Genomic DNA, 15,786 nt, shown 5'->3' on the forward strand with positions numbered 1-15,786 from the left:
GCTATAACAAACAATTTATAAAATAAATCTCTGTGAGCCTCCATTAAAGAGATTGACTCATCATACTCTACTGAATCTTCAAAGATGAAGTGACGTTCAGGGGAGGCACAGCAAGAGCCCATTTAACATCTTCTGTTGTAACCACACACACTCACTAGGTACAAGAGGAGAGAAACAGAACTATCTAAATAGCATGGGACCCAACCAGGACCCTGAATGTTTGCCCCTAGAAGGAGTGTGAAATACGCAGGTCTTCCAAGCATCCCACCAGACTGAGTGGAATTTAGTTTTAAATGATAGGGGCTGTTTGTACAAAAACAGCCCATAAACACAAGCCAACTTCTTTTTTTGGCACTCAGTCTAAGACAGGAGTCTGTTTCAATATCGGAAGAAACACTGGCTGTGTTGAATTCATTAAGTCATACTGAGTTTTCAAAGGTAATTTTCAAAGGTAAATTTTAACGACATTCAAAAATCACCTGCAGGAATTTCCTGTAAAAAGCAACTTCACTGTAGAGAAAATTCCTATTAAACACTGTATTTTTTTTAAAAAAAAACCATTTTACTGGCCAACCATGAGCACATTACTTAACCCTTCTGGGCCCTCAGTTTCTCATTTGTAAAATGAGGTCAGCGGAGCAGCGGAACTTCCTTCCGAAATCTAAAACCTCCGTGACTCTAAGTTTTACAATAAATGTCAACAGATGCATAATACATTTTAGTGAGTCCAAATGACAGAAAAATACAGTACTTCACTACCAAAATGCAACTTCCTTAAATAAGGAAATTTTCCTTTAAAAAAAAAAAAAAGGAATTTTGGAGGTTCCATCAATAGCATCACATAATGCAAAGATGATGATGCTGCTGCTTATATTAGCACTATTGCTGTAGTTAGACTTTTACAAGTAATAATTATGATTTTTCAAATAAATATTATTAATTTCATGGCACTCCATTCAGGCAAATGAATCACATGATGGACTGGAAATTCTAAGTGACCTGACATACGCTGAACTTTTACCTTGCTCAAATCAGCAGTTGCAATGGGTCATATGCATAGCACAGTTCACCTTGTTTACCTCCTTGAAGTGGCTCAGGAAAGACAGGTTTGGGCAGGTTAAGTGAACATGCAGCCCAAATCTAAGAATTTAACTTCCTCCAGATGTTCACTGAATTCTGAAGGCTTTCCTTTACGCATGAACTGTCTTATCATATCAAAAATGTGCCACAGATGTACACTTAAAGAAAAAAATCTATTTGGATTCTGTAAAAAGATATACAATAAATATTTAGAATCCTATTACTTCATGTAAATTTTCAGTTGAGAATTTCAAGGTTATTTTTTTTAGATTAGTCTTTCGTTAACATATTTGCTTCTAATAGTATGGCTTATTGCTATAACTATAATCCCTCAAAATAGTAGAACTTATTTCTGTAGAGAAGGATTATAATGCCTTAATTCATCAATAATTTCATAATAGCACTTATTCGTATGAGAGGTGTAATAGTTATATTATGAATATATAAGTACATATTTCAGAATATCAAAAACACTGCAGATATTCTTCATGCCAAACGATACATAACTCTCAGAAAAGCATCTATGACTGCTTGGGCAGCACATGCACATTTTTGGAAACAAAAGTATAAGAAACAACAAAAAATCAGAAGCTAAAGCAGTAAACATGCTAAATTCAGGGAATAAATGTATTTCTATTTAAACATACAGTGCTTTCCATGCTGAAGATAGAAGCCATGGGTAAGGAAACAGGAAGCAAAAGGCCAGTATATTGTATAATATTTGAAAAAAGCCTAGATGACAGCTCTTTAACCATGACTTTAAATACAGACAATATTTTAAAAATTCTTTCAGACGCTTAGTACATCAACTCCTAATATTGTTGAACAAACGAGTGAATGAATACCAAAAATAATCTGTTGAATAAGTCATTAGGAGAAAACAACATAATACAGAATAATCATCAATTAAAAAATATTTTCTTTTATGTCATAACTGCTCTACCCATTAAAACCTACTCTTTAATGAAATGAATGAATCTGTATGGATAATGCAGCACAGAGAGCTGGGTAAGGTGCTCAGGAAACAACATGAACAGGACACAGTTAAGGAGTTTAAAGTGCAACTGAAGAGACAAGCATGAAAAATGACAAATTACAACACAGAATCATCAGCACTGAAATAGTGATATGCAAACATTCCTGTGGGAGCAGGAAAATGGACGGACTGCCTGGAAAAGTTTGCAGGTGCACCACAGTGGGTGACTTCTGAATCTATCTAAAAGGATACTTACAAGTCCGCCAGGCAGAAAGGGGGATAGGGACAGGATGTGTGCAGTCTGCAAGTAGATCACATGCAAGCCCTTCCTGAGAAAGACATGGCATGTGCAAATGCAATTCCCACCTCCTTAAATGACTTTTTCTTGTGTGAATACCAAACAAGATAACTAAATAAATAAAAATAAAATGCCTATTTCATGATAAGTCTAGATATCCCCTTCTTGGTGAGGCCCTTTCTATAGCCTTCCCATCCCTGAATCCCTCTCAGGCATTAAATTGTTCCTTCTCCATGCTCTTGTGGCCTCTGTTATATTGTTCTGAACACACTGCACCTTTCCTACCTATTTCTCACCCCACTAAAATGTGAGCTGATTCATGTTTGCATCCCATTGCCTAATGGCAGACAAATAGGCTCTCAACAAATGTCTGCCGGTGGTATGGCAGCTCCCTCCCAAGGAGCAACTACCCTTGAATACACATTACAAATGTTATCTTGTTCCATCTTTCTTGCAATTTTATAAGGCTGCTATAATTCCCATTTTGTCCATGAAGAAGCTGAGGCTCAGAATGGTTTCCTAACTCCGAAGCGAGAACTCATTGGCTGACCCAGAATCTGAATTCAGGTCTGTCCCACACCCTGACTCCCCCTCACCACTCGACTGCACTCGATGCTGAGGTCAGTGAATCCACCAGATTCTACCCAGGTCAAGCTCTGTATGTAATTAAGGCATTAGTGTGGTTCTCCTAATGATTTCATGAACTAGAGTAAATTGAGAAAATGTGACCATTTGACTGTTGTTTATAAATTTTTATGTAGGAACATAAAAACCAAATTTTCTCAATGAGCATGCATACACTGGGAGATTCACAATTCATAATTTAAATAAAATAAGTTCAAAAGGCAAAATAAGCACAAATGACTTAACAGGAGAAATCCTTAAAATCACCATTAAATCTGAGTTATAACACTCTGGTCCCTACAACTTAAAGCAGATGGAAAATCTGAGTTGCTCACTCTACATAGTTCCTTGTAAGTCCATATAAAGTATACAATACTGTGAAATAACTCTACATTTATTCAAAAATTCAAGAGTAAGGTCAGCCAGATGATGGGAAACCACCAACTGAAATAAATATGACTTCCTAGTTATGATTAAGTCTAACTCACAGATTGCCAACATAAGGCTGATTTAAAATAAATATAGAAACAAATAGTGCAAAATGAAATAGAGAACACATAAAAACACAAAAGGAGGAAAATACACTGGCAAAAAATAAGAGATTTCAGACATACCTAACACCTTTTATCATTACCTATGTTAACCAGAAAAAAAAAAAGTATTCTTTAATTTGGCAAATCAACAAGGATTTGAAGTTAAATTTTAAATTTCTCCTAATAGCTTCCATTTATTTTAGAATGCAACTTTTGTTATGTGTGTGTATGTTTTGTACAAAAATCAAACCCCTTGTAGTCTACTGCTGCTAGTAATTCAGGTAAGTCATTTTTTCATTCTTAAATTGTTTACTCATTTATTAAATTGTTGTTTTTAGCCACTAAATTTTGTAATGGTTATGCAGAATATATTAATATAATTGGAACAATCCCTTGTCTATGAAAAAACACAATCATAATAATAATAATCATAATGACTAATGTGTAAGAAGGGGTTTAAAGAGGGATGGAATTAAAGATCAAAAATGAAAATAAAAGATGGGGAGGGAGGCAATTTTAATGACCATGTCCTAAGATCCTTGCAGTTTGAGAGGTATTTAAAGATACTAATGCATTATAGTCTTTGTTAATTCAATTTTATATGTCAAAAATGTTATGGAAAACCACTAACAGACTAGAACGAGAATATTTACCTTCCAAGCAATTAGACTAAGGAAGAATGTGGGAGGTAGGGAGTAAAGAAAACTCATTATTTGGAAGGCATAAAAAGCAAGGTGGGGAAGTAACCAAGAAAAAGCATGATATATATTAAACAAAATAAGATGTAGAAATAAGTCCAAATATATGAAAAATAACAGCAAATGCAAAAACATTAATTTTGAAAGTTGGTCACTCAGACTGGGTTAAAACTCCTAACGGTACAGATGATTTACAGCAGATGTATCTGAAGCATGCCAAAGAATGGGTGTAAGTAAACTGGTGGGAAAAGATACATCAAGCAAAAGCTAACCTAAAGAAATTGCTTTTCACAACAGCAATTGATAACAGACTTTAAGAGAGATCAGGATAAAAAGATGACATTATAAATGTACTTCCTTTACTGGTGTACCCACTATTTAGTCCTCAGGAAAGTATGAAAAGTCGCTTATAACAAAGACTACAAAATTAGTATGTGCAGTAAGCAATTACTTTGTCGGTTGGTAATGTTTTTTATCACAACAAAGAATTTCTAAACCTCACACCAATGTCTTAACTGCCTTGCAAAATAGTTACAATTATTTAAACATTTATTAATTATGGCACCTATATAAGCCTCCTGTAAGGAGAAAAAAATCCCTCAGGTAATGTTTATAGAATAACTGAATAGAAAACAAAAAACATCTCAATATACAGACACAGGAATGCCTATTTCAAATACTTCTTGCAAGCAGTACGAGTATGTTAGGGGATAAAACATACTAGTTTCTTTGGATACACTAAGCCATACATTTTTTTAGAACCTAATATCCAGAGAAGTCTTCCATAACTATTTTGAACACATGGACGTCTTTGTGAACCAAAGCTTCGAGATGCATATTAAAAGGAAGATCCTTGATGGTCTGAGCTGCCAACACGATACTGTGAGTTCAGATTCCACTAACTGCTATTGTGCATCCATAATGTCAGGTACAGTCCTTCGTCCTGCCCTGGCTGTGTCCTCTCATTCAGTCTCCTAAACACCTTGCAACATGTATACCAATCCCAAAGTATGACACTTTCTAACCCCAGTATCTATTAGGCTTTGGGACAAACCAAAGGACCAGACACATTGTTAGGAAGACACACACATCGACTATGAGAGACAGTAACTGTTCATTAGGTGGCTAAGGGTATCTCTCCATTACACAGTCCCTTGCAGTTAGGCAGATCACGGGACTAATGCTGAACGACAGGCTCTGAGCAGAAGTAAATGTGTCACCTTAGGGCCAAAACATTTAAGAGCTGGTGTAAGAGTCCCCGGCTCTCTCTTCCCTTGACACCTGCTTGAGGAGGCCTTGTGCTCCAGATGGTGTAATGATAAGATAGTTGAGCCTTTAATAATTCAATATGGCAAAAATAAAGAGGGAGGTGAGCCTGTATCACTAAATGACAGTACAAATCAAGCCCCCGGCAGATCCATGTTGTACACATAGCATTAGCAATAAATCATCTTTTGTTCTTTAAGCCACTGAGGATTCATGGTTAGTTCATCTCTATAGTATAAGCTGACCTATGCTGACTAAAACAAATAGGTAACAAAATGTAATTTAGAGTTAAATTGTTCCAAAAACCATTTCATGGTCAAAGCTCTTATTTTCTAAAAGCATTTTTTAAACTTGAAAGATATGACCTAAAACAACTTGTCTTTGGCAGTAATCATGTAAAAATACCAAAAGAGCTTAAGAACAGACACTTTTAATGGTATTTGACAGTTATTCTGGAAATTAAATGCCTAAGACATAAATTCTTTGTTCCATTTGATTGAATTTCAGCTTAATGCTTTCCCATCACCTAGGAAAGCATGTTGGTTCAGAACCTACGTGATACTCAAGTTAAAATACTGTATTACTTAGCATTCATATTGTAAGTGCTTTATATAATTTCTAGTGCTTTGTTTCATAGGAATGGATTTTGTTTTCTGTAAGCAAAAGTGGCCCAGGGTCACTTTAATCTAGAAATCTCTTCTTGTGGATTCATTGTATGAGTGAGTTGTGCTTCAGCTTTAGACTACCAGGAAATGGTTTTATTATTATTAATAGTAGCTAAAATAATGATGAGCGTTTACAATCAGCAGTACCTTACAATGAACGTGGCATCTTGCTGAGAGCTTTATACACATTATTTTACTTAATTCTCAAGATATTGGTCATTTTCTTGGTGTTTTTTCTTATAGATTAAGAAACTGAGGTTTAAAAAGATGATATAATTCACCCAAGCTAGTAAGTGGATTTGAATTTACTAGTTCTCTGACTGTAGAACCTGTGCTCTTAACCATTAATAACCCCAGCATTTCTCATAGTGTGCTACATGTGGTGGTCCTGGTGGTTCACACACAAAAGTTATTTTGTTTTTTATCAGTTAACGCATGTTAGAAAGAAATATCACTAACACAGGTACTCTTTCCCAGACCTTGTTGCTTAGAACAAGGTCAGGGTAGATGATCTGTTTTGTTTTCATTAGATGGTGTAAAAATATTAATAGTATAGGTAATAATCCAATATTGAAAAAATCAAGGTGTTCAGCAAATAAGTAAATGTTGGAAAACACTGGACTACATTTTTCAACAAAGAGGGGGAAAAATGAAGACTGGAACACAAAACACGTAAATTCCAGCCTTGACTGCCTCCAACTAGCTGTATGGCATTACCATTCTGGATTTTTGTTTTATCTATGAAACATCAGCTAAAACTTTGGGATCCTAGAGCTCTAAAATATATAATCTTAATGCTTTGGCATTTGTGACCTTACTTTATGTCACTATCCAAATGCAAAGAAATAGGAAAAATGTCATAATACAAAAGCCATTATATTTTTGTAATACAGAATCAAAATACAGATGCCCTGTCACTCATCTTTGAAGACATAACCAACGCATAAACACTGAGAGGTATACTCAAGCATGTTCCACACAAATGTTGGTAAACTATTGGTTACGAGGTCCATGACAAGATAAGAAGCTTGAGCCAGAATAGGGAATATCTACATCAAGAAGTGCGTTATGTAGTTTAGATAATTTTTTAATAGCAAGATTTTCTAAATAAGTAAAGCAGTTACATTGATTTACATCCTGGAGAAACTTTCTTATCTAGTCCCACATTAGTAACTGACAGTTGGCTTTCAGTAGCACAGGCATACAGCAAAGTACATAGTTCTCATTTTCATAGTGTGCATTTTCCTAGCTCTGTTAAGGTACCTGAAGTTGCCTGCAAGTAAGAAATGGCAAGTTAAGCCTTTTGAAGTGTATTTCCTTTGAATAGCCAGAAAAATAATCACAAGAACAAACATTGAGGAGAATTAAATAGTGATCCTGAAACAAATGTAATACACCCTTGTTTCCTGTTTAAATGGTGTCCATGCAATTTTTCATGGAGAGCTGTTTGAGCTGGGTACCCGAAGTGTTTCTGCACAAGATAAGCACTTGGCTCTTTCTATTTAGTGAGTTTAGGAGGAGGCAACCAGTAGCACTGTTAAACTTGTGAGGGGTCAATTCTAATTTTGGAGCTCAACAATAAATTATAAACCTAGTGAATTCTGAAAACACCTCTGCAAGGCATCAATTGTTGTAATTTGGGGATTCAGGGTTATAGCTACATTATGATCATGTCTGGAAGTCTCGGGATGTATATGAGACTTTCTGAAGGGTGAAATGTAATTAACATCTGTTTTGAGAATCATGTTCACATCCAAAGTTTCCCCAAATGGTGCTTTGATATTTTCAACTTTTTTTCTTTGTATTCCCAATAGATTCTATATATTGCCTAAAATGCCTAGAGAAAGATTTATGTTTCTAATCCAGGAGGATATATTTTTCCTCCAGATTAATAATGCTAAAAGTCATCTGGAATGAGTTGTACAGTGCAAAACATTACCAATTAGCCAAACAAAAACAAAACTCACACTTGTAGAGAGGAAGAAAACGTAAGCCAAGAGAAACACAATCAAAATGTAGATGTGCCAATAAGCCACACCTTGCCAGCACGATGTTCTACCCAAATCCTTCCCCTTTGGGATTTATTTCTATAGATACCATCTCTCTGTTCCACAAATAAAACTAGGCGTTGCTAGGAAACAGCCCAGCTTCTCAAGACACAACTGAAGGGGAGTGGCTCCTTCCTACCAAGAGGTATAGAAATCTGAAGCTGTTCCTGACATATGTGCTACTGTTATGAAACCTACATTGTCAGCATATCTATTTCAGAGCTCAAGAGCTGCTTAGCTCTAACAGCCTTAAATTTCTGACATAACTGGGACTCCAAAATTTGTTTTCCCTAGCCTCACCTTGTACTTCCTCTTTTCTTTCAGGTCTTCCTCAAATGTATCATCTCAACTATCTTCAATTAAGAATGCCCAAGAAAACTTGCATGTTTTGAGGTTACAAATTACTCATTTGAAATATTCTTCCCATCACATTTTTAGCCTTATTAAACTTTTGAAAATTTTCACATAACTGGGAGCCACTGTTTTCAAATATTTTATATCAAATTTTTATTTCTTTTTAAAACAACCTAGTGGTTTTCACTTATACTAAAATTACTCCAAGCACGCTCCCTGAAGTAGGAACTACTGGAGTAGCCCACTCACTCTTCATCCTGCCTTTAAGAGCAATTGTGCTTCCATTTCACTTCCTCATCTTGCTTTAGAGCCACCCAAGCGGCTTAGTTAGGAATAGCTATTGGTACAAGAAAGCTTCACTAATGATGATTCAAACAAAGAGGAGGAGATTTTTCTCACACATGCCGTGTTTCCCCGAAAATAAGACCAGGTCTTATATTAAGATTTGCTCCAAAAGACGCATTAGGGCTTGTGTTCAGGGAATTTCACCCTGAAAAATCATGCTAGGGTTTATTTTCTGGTTAGGTCTTATTTTCAGGGAAATACGGCAGCAAGAACTTTGGAGTGCCAGTCTAAGCTCTTTCTTTCTGTTCTGTCATCCTTAGCTTTTTTCTTGATTGATGCCATATAGTTGCTACTTGGATATAACAACTCCAGATATCACATCCTTTCACCAGAGTCACAAGTACAAGAGAAGGGGAAGTTAAAAGTCTCTCTTCATGAGGCTTTGGCTTTTCATTCAAAAAGGAAGTTCCCCAAAGTCTACCCCTTACATCTCACTGGCCAGAACTGGGTCACATGCCCACTTCCACACTACTCACTAGTTGGATTACCATATAGGGCTAGACCTTTCATAAGCCTGGAGAGAGCCTACCTGCCCGGAGATCAAGGGCTGGCTGCCTACCCACTGACCCCATAAGGTGAAGGCTGTCAGTTAAAGACCACAGTGCTGCCACCCATCCTTCTCCACAGAGGATGGCAAACTCCCCATAGAAGTGAGGCTGCCTCTAGTCTAGATGTGAGAACAGCGTGTCCTGGCCTCAGGAGAGAAATGGCTATCTTTGCTTACAGCCAGGTCTCTGTTCACTCTTTCTGAGGTCCTGGATAAGCCAGTCTTTTTTTTAAACACCGCCATGGCCCTGCAATTATATAAACGAGCCACATTTAATGTTTTAGATGCTGGGAACCAGAACCATTCATTGTAGATCTGCTAAAACCAACAGCATGCCTGAGAACCAAGTATCTCATTCTACCTACACGGCATTTTTATTCACAAATGCTAGTCAGTATTTGTCCCAGCCCGGTGAGAGGTCTGGGGGTGCTAGTTCCCCACCCCTCTTCACTGCAAAGGATCTAAAAATATTAGAAAACACACTAAAAAGAATTGAAAAACACATAGGATTCAAACTATCATTCATTATTTATTCAGAGTTCTCTAGAAATGGCTTGATGGGGAAATTAAGTGCATCGTCTTACAGTCTACCCTAAGTCAAAAGCCAGGGAGGACCTTCTGCTTCAGGCCATTTTCAACTCATTAGTTCCAGACTAGCCTTCCTAATGTAAACAACTATAAAGGTAGGAGGCAGTGGTTTTCAGCTATTGTACAGACAGGTGGTATAAGACTAAAACCCTAGAAAGAAAAGAAAGTTATGGGGTGCCTTTATGACCACCCTGATCGCAGCCAGGGGACAATTTCCTGAGTGCAGTGTAGGGAACTGGAGTCCATGTCATCTCTGATGAGCTGAGGAGGCAGAGCTCCGTGTTTAGGTCAACGGAGGTGACAGGAATCAGAGCACTGGAAGGAGTTATGGCGCGGTGAAGGCCAAAACTCCACATGTGGACTCCACACAAGCCTTTGGCTAAAGCGTGGGCTGCACCTGTGCAGAGTGAGACTACCAAGGCTTTCCAGACAGCAGCTGCTACAGGGCTAAGAGTAAAATGGATACTAGAGGTCAAGCAGTGCTGGGGAACACTGCAATTGCAGCACAGCCAGAGTGAAGATACCTTTCTAACATTGCAGTGATCCAGCTAAGACATCAGAAATGACACAATTAGGAACAAGTACAAAGTTCTAGAGTAAGGTCTGCTGTAGACATACCCTAACAAAGCCTCAAACAAAGCTCTTAACAAAATCCATACAGGGCACCAAACTTAGAGGCTGAAAGCCATCAGTGTAGAAGTGCTGGGGAACCACAAGGGGCTTTCCATGGATCCACCTTAACAAAGTGTAAAATCATACCTAGCTAATTCAGGTAAATAACTCTGCCTACCAGAATAAAAATTAACACTAAAATAAAAAGTATTCCACAGAACTCAGGATTTCTACAATATAAAATCCTCAATGTCCTGTGTAAAATAGAAAATTGCTAGCTATGCAAAGAAATAGGAAAATGGGACCGACAGTCCCAAGAGGAAAACAGACAATAAAAATTGTCCCTTGGATTTAGCTGAGAATTTAAAACATCTGTATTCAATTCACTTCAAAGAATTGAACAAAAATATGATCTGAATGAACTAACACATAGGGAATCTCATAAGGGAAATACAAACTATAAAAAGAGAAATGAAAAATTCTATATATGAAAAGTCAAATAACTGAAATTTTAAAATCCATTAGATGGGACAGAATTCACGAGATGAATAAAGTTAATGAACTTGAAGATAAGTAAATTATCGAATAGGAAATTATCGAATCTGAATATCAAAGAGATTGAAGGAAAATTAAGCAGAGCATCAGAGCCTTGTAGAACATGAAACGATGTAACATATGTGTAACTGGAGTCTCAGAAAAAGGGAAGAAAGTGAAAATATAAAATACATTTGAAGAAACAAAGGCCAAAATTTTCTCAAGTTTCACCAAAGACATTTACTTATACAGCTCAGAGAATCCCAACCAGGATAAATAAAAAGAAAATCACACCTAGACAAACTGTTAAAACCAGGATAAAGTGAAAATGTTGAAAGTAGCCGAGGGGGAGAGAGGGAAGAGAAACACATTACAGGCAAGGGAGCAAGGATACAATGATAATACATGTGAGAAAGATATAGAATCATCTTGAAATAAACTGAAGAAGGGTTAGCACTTTTGAAAAGAGATTTATTCCCTAATTCTACTTTCCTAACTACATCCTTAGATTAATTCCAGATTTCGAACTCTATTTCTGCCTCTAGAAAGTAAAATATGAGATTTTGTGGCTTTGGTCACTCGGAGATAAGATGAACTTGGCTTTGGATTCCTTAGTTCCTTCTTGATTAAATGTGGACAAGGAAATAAAACAAGTGGGGTGGGAAAACAGAAAAGAAAGGAAGGGAAAACGTATAAGTAACAGGAATCATTGTCTTACGTGATTCTAGCATCTTACAGATTAAGTTATTGACACAAAAAAGAAACCATCCTATAAAAGAAAGTAAAATCATGTCCCAAAAATATCACATTAAAAGTATATTAAAAAAAAACACAGTCTGCTATTTGAAGTCTCATATTAAGCATTACAAAACCTAAAATGAGAAAAAAAGAAAAAATATTACAAGAAAAGTGAAAAAAGCTTATGAATTCCAAAAGGGTTAAAATGCATCAAAACCAAAAAAGTTACTTCAAAAGTCACATCAAAACTGTAAGATTTTTTTTAACATAATAGATATCAGATATAAAAATATAATTTTTAAATCATGTAACTTCCTCACTTTGAATATATATTTGAACACACTTGGGGAAAATCTGAACTGAAGGCTTTTTCTCCCTTTTGTTGTCATAAGAGAAAAAAAAGAAAAATTCATTGAATTTTTTTGCCATTTTAGATTTCTTGCTATCCAGTATGAGTAAACAGTAAGAGATACAAAAGCAAATATAAACCAATTAGCAGAAAATTCCCTGTCCCAGAGAAACACAGTGAGTTTAACATTCTATTAAAATTTCAGCAAGGATATTACTTTCTCTCAAACCAGGGTTTCTCAACAGTAGCACTGTTGACATTTGGGGACAGATAATTCTTTGTTGTGAGAGGCTGTCCTGTGAATTTCAAAATATTTAGCAGCATCCCTGGTCTCCCATTTCCCCCACCCAGCTGTGCCAACCAAAAATGTTTCCAGACATTGCCAAATGTCCTGTAGGGAGCAAAATCACCCCTGGTTGAGAAGTACTGCCATAAACAGGTCTTTTCCCTGCCCCCCCCCCCAATTTATTCATTTAAAAACAAAACACACACACAAAGAGATACCTGGCTTATAATCTATATTAAAAGCAATAATGTCTTTCTAATAAAATAACTGCTGTTAATTTTTTTTTAATTCCCTTCATTCAATGAAAATTTTGTCTAACTTTGGGGAATGTTCAATTTTATGATCAAGTTTGATTTAGCTTTTCTTTATGGTTGGTTATTAAGTTTTCATTTTTGCTTTCAAATAAAGCAGACTTTATATTTTCTGGGATGTGCTATTTATTCATCATTCACTCACCTATAATGGCAAATTAGCTAAAGAGAGCTGAGACACATCTATTAAAACAAACAGCAACTGTTTCTAAGTAATTTGTTAGAAGAATATGATCCTTCCTTCACCTAATTGATCTAGGACACATCAAGGAATTCTGAAATAAAAAGATACTTTAGACTGCAAGTTGTTCTTAATGAAACTCAACCTTCAGAAAATACAGAACATTTTTTCACATCCATTATCTAAATCTAGACATCTTTTTCATCATTTAAAAAATATTAGTAAATGTTAATAGATACCTCTTTCCAAAGTGGAACTACTGATCAAGGGCAATATGAAGTTTTAAAATGAAAATACTGTAAAATCTGTAGGTTCTGGCATTTCATTAGCATAGAGATGTAACCACAGAATTTATATCAGCAAAGGTAGTTATAATTGTCTCTTCCCCTCCCAAAGAGGAAGGAAAAATTCCCAGCATCTTGCTGGTTTTTACTTATGTGTTTGATTTTTTTCTTCCAGGAGAAAATACAGAACAGTACAATGTCAGGGTAAAATGTATGCTCTAAGTCACAAGCAAGTGTATTTCATGTCACTCACCTATGTGATAAAGTCCAATCCAATCGCTGGGATCCACCTCCTCTTTAATGTCCCAGAAGATAATGAGGTTCTGGGCTTGCCCCAGTGTGTACTCGTACATGCTGGCAGTCAAGCTGGAGCGGCTCTCAGAAGTCACCAGGTCCGTGTCACTGTTGGCCCGCTGGAGGGTCATGTTCTCTGGCATGGAGCTCTGGGCGGCGAGGCTCTGGAGGTTCTCTGGGCTCAAGGTGTACCGCATCTGGGGATTCCGACGCCGCACGAAAAGTAGGTGCTCCCGGGCTGAGCTGGCCATCCTGTCTGCCTCTTTGAGGTTGGTTTCCTACAAAGCTACAAGAGACAGACAAGCAGAGAGCATTAGTGCTACAGTGTGAGGAATTAGGTTTAAGCTTCCCAGACATAAAGCCTCACCATGCAATAATCTTCTGCTGTCAAAATAAAACCTATTATTCTACTGTCAACTGATGACGTCCGAAACAATTTTTATAGACTGAGGTCACATGATGGCAAAGGCCGTCACACACTTCGGTCCGTCGATTTCACTCAGAACAGCTTCCTCCCAGCAACTAAGAAGGGATTTCTCTACCATTCCTTTTAGATCTATTCTTTCTCCTTCAGAAATGGCATAAGACCATAAAACTCCTAGGAGAAAACATGGATAGTAAGTGCCTTGGCACCAGTTTTGGCAACAATATTTTGGATTTGACACCCAAAGTCTTTTTCAGGAGCTTGCTCAGGTGTCACCTCCTCACTTAACTACAGTGGCCATCATAGTTAAATCTACAACACCCAAGCATTCCCCATCAATCTTTTTCTTGCTTCATTTTTCTCAACAGCAATGATTATGATCTGATGTACCACACAGTACCACGTACTTGCTTATTTGGTTATTGTGTACTTTCCCCAACAAGAATGGAAGCTTGGGGAATGATAGTCTCTTCAGTGAAGGGTGATGAAAGAACTGGGCAGCCACAAGCCAAAGAATGAAATTGGACCACTATCTTACGCCATACACAAAAATCAACTAAAAATGGATTAAAAACTTGAACATAAGACCTGAAACCATAAAACTCTTAGGAGAAAACATAGGTGGTAAACACCTTGACCTCAGTTTCTCATGGCCATGAGAAAGAAGGAAATCCTGTTATTTATGACAACATGGATGGACCTTGGGGCATTATTGGAAGTGAAATAAGCCAGAGAAAGACAAATATTGTATTTTCTCACTTACTTGTGGGATATATTTTTTAAAAAGTCAAACTTTTAGAAACAGTGAATAGAAAAGTGATTGCCAGGAGCTGACGCATGGGGAAAAGGGATACAGGTTGATAAAACAGTCCGAACTTTCAGCTATAAGACAAATAAGGTCTGAGGATTTGAATATAAAACATGGTGACTGTAGTTGAGAAAACTCTATTGTATAATTGAAATTTGCTAAAAGAATAGAACTTAAATGTTCTCACCAAAAAAATTATGTATGTGGCGATAGATATGCTCATTAACTAAAGGGTAGGAATCCTTTCACAATGTATACATATATAACCACAATGTACATTTTAAATATCTTACAATAGTAGTTATCAATTGTACCTCAATAAAGCTGAAAGAAAAAAAAAAGTAAGCTTCACAAAGGCAGGGATTTTCATCCTTTTTGTTCACTCTTTTATCCCCAGTGTCTACAACAGTGCCTGGTACACAGTAGGTATTGATAAATATTCGTTAAGTGAACAGATGAATAAACACTAAGCATCTTTCTCCTAGATACTCCTTATGTTCCTGGCTGGTCCACACCATTCCTGCTATCTAGATCCACAATAAGGCATTTCCTTTGGCTCCCATTTGGCCTCCATCTAAAGGAACACTGCCTTTCCTGTTGGAACTTAGATACAGCCCGCTGTTGGCTCACTGTGAATCTAGTCCTAAAATATCTGTTTTCTTCTCCATTGCCAGACTCAGATGAAGATTCTTTCCAAAACCTCTGTACTTTAGCACATTTGAAGTTCTATCTGCCAGTGCGTTTTCTGACTGTGCATGGATTCACACCACCTCACCCAATCCTACTGGCTCTGCACTGAATGAAGAAGGTTCTCCTCTGTACTGCCCATTCAGAACTACATAATTCACTAATGTGTTTATGGATTTAACATTTACTCTGTATCCCTAGTATGTGCTGGCCTCTTCAGTATACTATTTTCTTTTTGTTTTTTTACTCGCCACCC

At 36.8% G+C, this 15,786-nt stretch overlaps 1 protein-coding gene across 6 annotated transcripts in view; it reads right to left on the reverse strand.

The window, feature by feature from the left end:
* Window positions 1-15,786, reverse strand: part of HECW2 (HECT, C2 and WW domain containing E3 ubiquitin protein ligase 2) — a 335,844-nt gene that overhangs the window by 198,562 nt on the left and 121,496 nt on the right. For all 6 annotated transcript variants that reach the window (XM_019741310.2, XM_019741308.2, XM_074339576.1 and 3 more), the window contains one exon: window positions 13,571-13,897. In XM_019741310.2, coding sequence (XP_019596869.2) covers window positions 13,571-13,862 — 292 coding nt within the window. In that variant the 5' untranslated portion in view covers window positions 13,863-13,897. The remainder of the gene's footprint in view (window positions 1-13,570; window positions 13,898-15,786) is intronic.

Source organism: Rhinolophus sinicus, linkage group LG01 (assembly GCF_036562045.2).
Source record: "Rhinolophus sinicus isolate RSC01 linkage group LG01, ASM3656204v1, whole genome shotgun sequence".
NCBI classification, from domain to species: Eukaryota; Metazoa; Chordata; class Mammalia; order Chiroptera; family Rhinolophidae; genus Rhinolophus; species Rhinolophus sinicus.